The sequence below is a fragment of the Panthera uncia genome (genome assembly GCF_023721935.1).
Source record: "Panthera uncia isolate 11264 chromosome C1 unlocalized genomic scaffold, Puncia_PCG_1.0 HiC_scaffold_4, whole genome shotgun sequence".
NCBI lineage: Eukaryota > Metazoa > Chordata > Mammalia > Carnivora > Felidae > Panthera > Panthera uncia.
This window is the reverse complement of record NW_026057585.1, coordinates 88,714,537-88,722,512: the sequence shown is the minus strand read 5'-3', so window position 1 is coordinate 88,722,512 and position 7,976 is coordinate 88,714,537. Positions and strand designations below refer to the sequence as shown.

The following is a 7,976-nucleotide window of genomic DNA, read 5'->3' as shown; positions in this document are numbered from 1 at the left end:
TGCCCACCGCCTCACGTGGAGTGATTGCACGGGGCGTCACACAGGATGGCGGTTTCCAAACAGCAGCCACCCAGCCCTCTATGTTGGTTTCTTTCCTCTGGGTGGTGCAAAGAGTCAAGGGTGTAACCTCAGGGTGGGGCGCTGAGTCAGCTGCGGGCCGGCTCCTGGAGTGTCTCAATTCCCGGTTCAACTTCTTTTCATTTTGCAGCTGGGCAAACTGGGGCTCAGAGAAGCAGAGAACTTCCCAGAAGCCGAGAGGCTGCCTAGGTAGTACCACAGCTCCACGCGGTAGGAAGGCCTGAGGATTGAGGAAGGCCCAAAGCCCACCACGGGTTAAAACCATGGAGCTACCACGCACCACCGGGCCCTAGAGAGACCCCCTCTACCCTATTCCGCCCCCCCCACCCCGCTTCACTTCCAACTTCCGGCGGCCCGCCACTTCCGGTTCCGGCGGCGAGCTACAAAGCTCTGCGCTGGGTAGTTGGTTTCCTTTCCTCGGAGTCGGTTTCGGGCTTCGAGTCTGGTCGCCAGGCGCCCCCGCCCCCGTTGCCCCCTGCCTTCCGAGGTGGCACCTGCGCAGGTGAACGCTCCCTCCCTTCTTCCCTCCCGCCCGTCACTCCTTCCCCGGCGCACGATCTGTGGGGAGCTGGGGGCCGCGGCGGCGGCGGCGGCCGCCGCTTTCGGAGCGGGGAAGCCCTGCTTTGCGGGTCTGCGGGCTGTCGGGGCTGGCGTGGCTCGGGGTCTCGCTGCAGTCCGGGAGGAGGAGGTCCTGGTTTGGAGCCCCAGAAGCGCTTTTCCGGCCCCACCTAGGCCCCCTGAGCCGCGCCCATACGGTGGGAGGAGCCCGACGCAGCTCCCCGCCTAGAAGCCGGGAATTTTCTACGCGGTTGAGTAGCCCCGCCACCTCCTGGCCTTGTGATCTTGGGCAAATCCCTTCTTGTCGAGCCTCCGTTTGTTTACTTGCGAATGAAAATGTCATCCTGGGTTATCGGGAGGATTGCTTGGATGAGGGACAGCTTCCGCAGAGCGTTTGGCCTGTAAAATTCAACAAATAACATCGGCTGCTGCTGTTGCTAACAGAGACGGCCGGGGCAGTAGAGAGTCGTGTGGAGAGTTGAGAGTGGCTAAGAGGATCACGTAGAAGAGAACGTGAAATGCTCAGCATAGTGTCAGCTAGGAAGTAAGTGCTCAGTGAATAGGAATTATTAACTGATGAGGGTAAGCATTGTGTCTGGTCATTGGGTTTCTAAAACTGATAGGATTTATAAGCGGGGTGAGGCGTAGAGTTGGTCCATGTTTCAGAGCCAGCCTTGAGAACTGGCCTGACAAAATTGAGACTATTCTTAGAAGTCCGGGTTGTAAACACCTCTGGTGCTAAGAGCTAGAAGAATTAGTAAAAGGGTGTTTTCCTAAGTGGGTTAGGGGTTTTTTACTCAGAAAGGTTTTGGGCAGGAGGGGAATGTTTGCTTCCTTTTGAGTTGTTATGAAAGTAAGACGTGGTTGTAGTTAAAAAGAACGCAGTATAGAAAGCTATGGAATGAAAAATGTTTCTGTCTTCTGTCCCTGCCCCTAAGAAGTAAATATAATTGAAGGTGTTTGTGGATAGATCAGGCCATGTATGCTTATGTGTATGTATTTTAATTTCCTCAGGTGGGGTCATATTACACGTAGTGATCTGCATCTTGGGTGACGTGTCGTGGCCGTGTGGATGTATCAGCACTCACAGGCTGACTTCATTCTTTATAAGGCTGCACTGTATTTTCTGCTGAATGGTTGACGATACTTTAATTATTTCCCTGTTCATGGTCAGTTAGGTTGTTCCCAGGATTTTGCTTTCTCACATTCCATCCAACCTTTCTTTGACTAAATATTTCCTTTTTATCCAAGGCTCCCTGAGTTATGGGGATACTTTGCTTTGATCCTCATTCACTCTAGGTTAGTAACAACTTACTTTTGGGGAGAGTACACTCTGTTGATTGAACAAAAACCCAGATAATATGGGAAGAACAGGTGTCCTCCAGGAGTATCCAAACTGCAAGGTCTAGAATCGGTACAAGGCTCCTAGAAAATGGGTCATGGAACGTTTAGAGAAGAGGTGACTAGGCGCTGAGAACTAGTTAATGCGAAGCAGCTGGTCAGTGTTGGTGATTGTTGGCCTCTGTCAGTTGTTACCCAGGAAACTGGTTTGAGAGACTGAGGTGGGAGGGATTTTAAACATGGACACTTCTGCCACGTGGACTAAGGAGGGATTCGTTCTTGGGGGGGGGGGGGAAGGAGTTTGTTCATGAAAAAAGAGATGGTCTTTGAAAACTGACCACTATTCTAGGAGTTACACTCTGTGATTGGACATACCCTGATACAGAAATTAATTTGGTCATTTCTGTACTGTCACTTGAAGTCTCTCTCTCTTTAAATAACATAGATTGCGGTTATCCTTCTCTTGGACTGGGGCCCTAACCCAAATGAAGCAAAGCCTTTTTTTTTTTTCTGGCATTTTACAGGTATTTGGTGCGCCTCTCCCCCCTTCCCCACTACATCTGGTTTGCTAATCCTAGAGCTGACAAGCATCCCAAGAGTTGGGAGTCTGCACTACCAGGATTCTGACTAGGTCAGTTTCCTGTACACTGATTAGAGGAACTTAAGATCTTAATCTTAATGTGGAGGCTTTTCTTTTCTAGTCTTTTCTTTCTTTGTGAAGAGGGGGCTTAGGCTCCACCCTGGGTAGCTCCCAAAGTGCTTTTAAACCCTTGTTACTCTTTGATCATGAAAGAGATGGGGAGGTGGGGTAGAAAAGACCGCAGAGTAGATGTAAATGAAGGGTAGATATACATGAACAGACTTTTATCTCTTGCATTTTAGTCCTTTCTCATAACTTGCTTTTAGTCATAACATAACTCCATAAAAGACATTGGAGGACGCAAACACCCCTGTTTTTAAAGATTTTTTTCCCCCTATAAAACATATGCATACATAGTTCTCTGTTTTAACATAATGTAAAATACTTTGTAATGAGGGGAAAATGGTTGAAAGATTGTCTAGAAGGTTCTCTAGCTAGCGAGGCCAGTGTTCTCCATCCTTTGTGCTTTGAGAATCTACAGTCTTCATTTTGGTAAACCACTGACACATTTTTCTCCGTTGTGTCAATTGATCCAAAAGAAACAAAAATAGAATTTCTAGGACCTTTATTAAGAAACCCTGTTAAGATTGGAAAGTGGATGGAACCTGGATCTGGACCAGATCCGTGAGATCAAGGTGGTTTTAACAGTCTCTGGGGTCTGTTTCGCTCAGCCTGTCTTTTCTCTGTGTTTAGGAGTCGGAGACATCCTTTTCCAGAGTCCCAGAATGGAGACTGAAGGGTACTTAGAGACACAAAGAAATAGAGAAGTCCAGAATGATAAAATAAGGCCACCGTCAAATGAGATGGTGGCCGAGGAGTCAGAAGTTGTCCTCATATCGGCTCCCCAGGTCCAGGTTCCGCGAGAGCCTTCCGGGCTTCCACCAGAGAGCCTCGATGAAGACTCTGCCGAAGACCTTGAGACCATGCCACGAAGGAATCGTCCCAACGCTGCAGCCTCCAGGCAGAGGTTCAGGAAATTCCGCTATGAGGATGCAGCCGGGCCCAGGGAGGTCCTCCGACATCTGCAGGAGCTTGCTGGACAGTGGCTGAGACCCGATATTCACACAAAGGAGCAGATTGTGGAGATGCTGGTGCAGGAGCAGTTCCAGGCTGTCCTGCCCGAGGAGCTCCGAGCTCGGGCCCAGAGATGTCAGCCTGGGGTCAGAATCACCGGCTGAGTCCTGCCGCTGGGTCCTTGCTCAGCCTGCGCGTGAGAAGTCACCGGAGGTGCTCGTTGTTGTTGCAAGAGCCAGTCGCGGTCATGGGGAAATGTGAGCCTCGGTTTTTTTGAGCTTGGCTTTGACTAGTTGTAATAATCCGTCAAAACCCATGTCTGGACCTCCCTCTGGCTGAGGCAGCTCTAATTCCGGGGACTGAGCTCCGGAAAGAGCTTCTCTACCCTCCTGTTAGGACAATCAGCCTGTTGCTTGTTTTGCTCTGCCGAATGCCTCCTTTTTTGCACTTTCTGACATGCTTTAATATATTGTTATGTATCCAAAGAGCTAATCGCTTCAACTTTCAGAATTCTTGATTCTTGCTGTGGTGGCATGAATGGAAGCTTCTGTAACCCCATCCAGTAAACTCGTTTGAGACGCCCTTGAAATATTAAAGTTTGGTCCTTAATCACAGTGTCCTGTGGTGATTTACCAGTTTAGCTCTTACTCAGCATTTGAGAAAGGTGAGACAATTATCAGGAGTAGATGTGAGCTAGACATAAGATAGGAACAGCTCATGCCTTTGTGTTATTCAGATTTTTTTTTCTGTTTTTTTTTTTTTCTTAAGAGAGAGAGTGAGCCAGGGGCACAAAGAGAGAGGGAAGGGGAGAGAGAGAAAGCGGGGCTTGTGCTTACCCGTCGTGGGACTCCAGGCACCCCAGAATTTTTTTTAAGTTTATTTATTTTGAGAGAGAGCCCGAGAGTGCACAAGTGGGGGTGGGGAGCAGAGAGAGGGAGAAAGAGAATCCCAAGATCATGACCTGAGCTGAAATCAAGAGTCAAGACGCTTACCGGACCGAGGCACCCCCAGTCAGAATTTAAATTAAAACTGAGGGATCGGGGCACCTGGGTGGCTCAGTCCGTTGAGCATCTGGCTTCGGCTCAGGTCATGATCTCACAGTCTGTGGGTTCGAGCCCCATGTCGGGCTCTGTGCTGACAGCTCAGAGCCTGGAGCCTGCTTCGGATTCTGTGTCTCCCTCTCTCTCTGCCCCTCCCCTGTTCATGTTCTCTCTCAAAAATAAATAAACTTTAAAAAAAAATGGATAAAACAGGGTCCTAAGAGGTAACTCTTACACGGATCTGTTTGATTTGTTCTTGATCCATTTCCATCACTGTTGTTCTATAGTTTGTCTCCCCTCAGAACTCACTCTACAGCCATTTGACTGTTCTCTTCTGCTCTTCCTGAAACAGGGCATCCTGGCTTTGTGTGTGTGGAGACCCGTGCCCCAGCTGACCACTGAGAGAGCGGTCACTGTGGTTGGGACAGGCAGACATTAAAGGGCAGTTGCTTTTCCTGAGCATGACCCAGTCTTGAGGAACCTTTCTGCATCTGGCCTGGCTCTTGGATTTGTACATCTGCTCCTGGAACCAACTTGGTGACAATTCAGAAACTAATCTTTGGTCGAGGGACCCGTTAGCTCCAAGCTGGAAATCCTGTTTATTCTGCTGGGGTTTTAATAACTTGCTGAGCCCATGGGACTGGTCTAGAAGCTAGGATACAACTGTAAAACCCAGAATTAAGGAAATGTATAATTTTTGAGGGGAGAGGAAGACCTCGAGCTATATTGGTAGGGTCGCTTAAGTAAAACTAGTCTTCCCTTTTTGGTATCTGGTTTTGAGATAGCACTAAGAAAACACGTTTCCTATTTTAAAAATACGCTAACAGCAGAGGAGGGAGGAAATAGCCAAGTTAGGGAAGTGAGATTGTAACTGAACTTAAGCAGATCACTGGATGGAATCCCACCTTGAGCAAAAAAGCCTGGAAATGCTTGGGGAGTAGAGAACATACAGAACAGTGAGCTGTGCCTTTTATTGACTAAATTAAGCTTTTCTCTCTTTTTAAAACTTTTATTTTAAAGTAATCTCTACACCCAATGTGGGGCTCAAACTCACAACCCTGAGATCAAGAGTCGCACGCTCTGCTGACTGAGCCAGCTGGGTGCCCCTTAGGTTAAGCTTTCCTACCTCTAAGTTGGCAAAGGAATTTGTAACCGTGACAGGGTCAGAATATCTCCAATATTTCAGTTTGTTTGGAGCATCATGAAGGTATTTCTTTTAGTCTGCAGGGATCAGGGACTCCCGATGTTAAGAATTTCCTGGCCAGTACCAATTTCTCAGCTGCTTCGATCTAGAATACAGTGTGTAAGTAAAGCAGCCGACTTTACAGGAGGCCCAAAAAGTTACCACCTTAGGGATTTTATGGCCCTGAGGTGTCCTGAGTTGAGTGACCTTAGCACAGATTTTCTCAACATTGGCAGTTTGAGGCCAGACGGTTCTCTTTTGTGGGGGCTTGTCTTGTTTATTATAAGATGTTTAGCAGCATCCCTAGTCTACTCACCAGATGCCAGTAGCACCCCACTGATGAAACAACCAAAAACGTCTCCAGACATTGCCAAATGTTCCCTGGGGGCAAATTTGCCCCTAGTTGAGAACCACCGGTTTAACAGGACGGTTCATCACAGATTTGCCACAGATGACCCTTAATGTTGAATTGAGGAAACTGTGGGAAGAGTGGTGTAAATTTGGTTTCATATTGGGGTGTCTGGCTGGTTTGGTTGGTGGAGCATGTGACTCTTAATCTCAGGGTCTTGAGTTCAAGTCTCACGTTGGACGTGGAGCCGACTTTAAAAAAACAGGGTTTCGTATCCCTGCGTGTGTTTGGATAAGGTCACCTACTCTGACAAATCTTAAGTTCTTTGGTACAAAGATTAATATTACACCTCCAACCCCAGCCATGCTACTAACATGGTTTACTGTGTACCAGGATCTGGACTAGATGCGTTCATGATTCATTTAATCCAGACAGTCCTCTGACTTTACCTATTCGTATAAATACACCTGCTTTATAGATGAGAGAACTGAGATTCACCAGTAACACAATATGGCCGATAAATGGTGGAGCTAGAATCTAAGCCTTGGATATCTGTCCCCCTAGTCTTGGGCTTTTTACATCATGTCTGCAAGTGTGAATTTAACAAGCATCTCTTGAAAATCTCCTGCATGCAAGATGTTTCTTCTTTGACTTTTCTTCAATTTATCTCACAAGGTAGAGTAACATTTTTTTAGTTTCATTTGATGCAGGAAAAGTATGAAAACAAAAATGGTCCATAATCTCACTTCCCAGGGAATTCCCATTTTTCAAAGCAAAAGATATATTTGCATGTGGACAGAAAAGTCCAACAGTGTAGAAAGGGACAAAAGGAAATTTGATTTGATTGGATAGCACCTGCGTGTGCCAGAGAGCATGAGAAGGAGGGGCAGAGGGAGGGAGGGAGGGAAAGAGAGCGAGAGAGAGAGAATCTTATTTTTTTTTTTTTTTTTTTTTTTTTTTAATTTTTTTTTTTTCAACGTTTTTTTATTTTTATTTTTGGGACAGAGAGAGACAGAGCATGAACGGGGGAGGGGCAGAGAGAGAGGGAGACACAGAATCGGAAACAGGCTCCAGGCTCCGAGCCATCAGCCCAGAGCCTGACGCGGGGCTCGAACTCACAGACCGCGAGATCGTGACCTGGCTGAAGTCGGACGCTTAACCGACTGCGCCACCCAGGCGCCCCGAGAGAGAGAATCTTAAACAGCCAGTGTGGAGCCCGACCTGGGGCTTGATCCCACAACCCTGGGATCGTGACCTGAGCCAAAATCAAGAGTCGGATGCTTAGCTGACTAAGCCACCCAGGCACCCCTAAAAGGAAAACTTAAAGTCTCTCCCCTAAATTAGCAGTTACGTATCCTTCCAAAAATATGAATTCTACAGATGTAAGCACATACCAGACGTATGTGCATAAACACATACATCCTTTTTTTATTTACACAAAATGCAGACCATGTCCGTTTAGGCTATATATATTTTTCTTACCCAATAAGTCTTGGGGTCTTTTGCTATCAATGTACAGAGATTGGCTTTATTTAAAACTAATTTTAGCAGCCACTGAGTAGTTCCTTGTATGGCTAAAACCTAGCCTTACACTGTCAGTAAAAAAAAATGTAAGGTCAGGGATTTAGGTATGTCGTCTAACCTCCAAAGCAGAAGAGGTTGAGAGAGGTAAGTGACAGAGCCATGACTCAACCTCCACGTCCTGAAACCGGGACTGATACAGTTCACAGTTGCCCAGCACTGTCTCCCAGCAACCCTGCGGTACCAGCTCTT

The 7,976-nt window shown here is 47.2% G+C and overlaps 1 protein-coding gene across 3 annotated transcripts; it reads left to right on the top strand.

Annotated features, from left to right (window-relative positions):
* Positions 1–424: 424 nt before the first annotated feature.
* On the top strand, positions 425–4,240 carry LOC125912994 (SCAN domain-containing protein 1-like). Of its 3 annotated transcripts, none has more exons than XM_049617865.1 (2): positions 425–580; positions 3,311–4,240. In XM_049617865.1, exon 2 carries the CDS (start codon positions 3,343–3,345, stop codon positions 3,793–3,795), a length of 453 nt encoding a protein of 150 aa, XP_049473822.1. In that variant the 5' UTR covers positions 425–580; positions 3,311–3,342; the 3' UTR covers positions 3,796–4,240. The 3 variants fall into 3 exon arrangements, with proteins under 3 accessions (XP_049473822.1, XP_049473823.1, XP_049473824.1); XM_049617866.1 differs by lacking the exon at positions 425–580 and adding an exon at positions 613–1,180; XM_049617867.1 differs by lacking the exon at positions 425–580 and adding an exon at positions 2,508–2,608.
* The last annotated feature ends 3,736 nt before the right edge of the window (positions 4,241–7,976 follow it).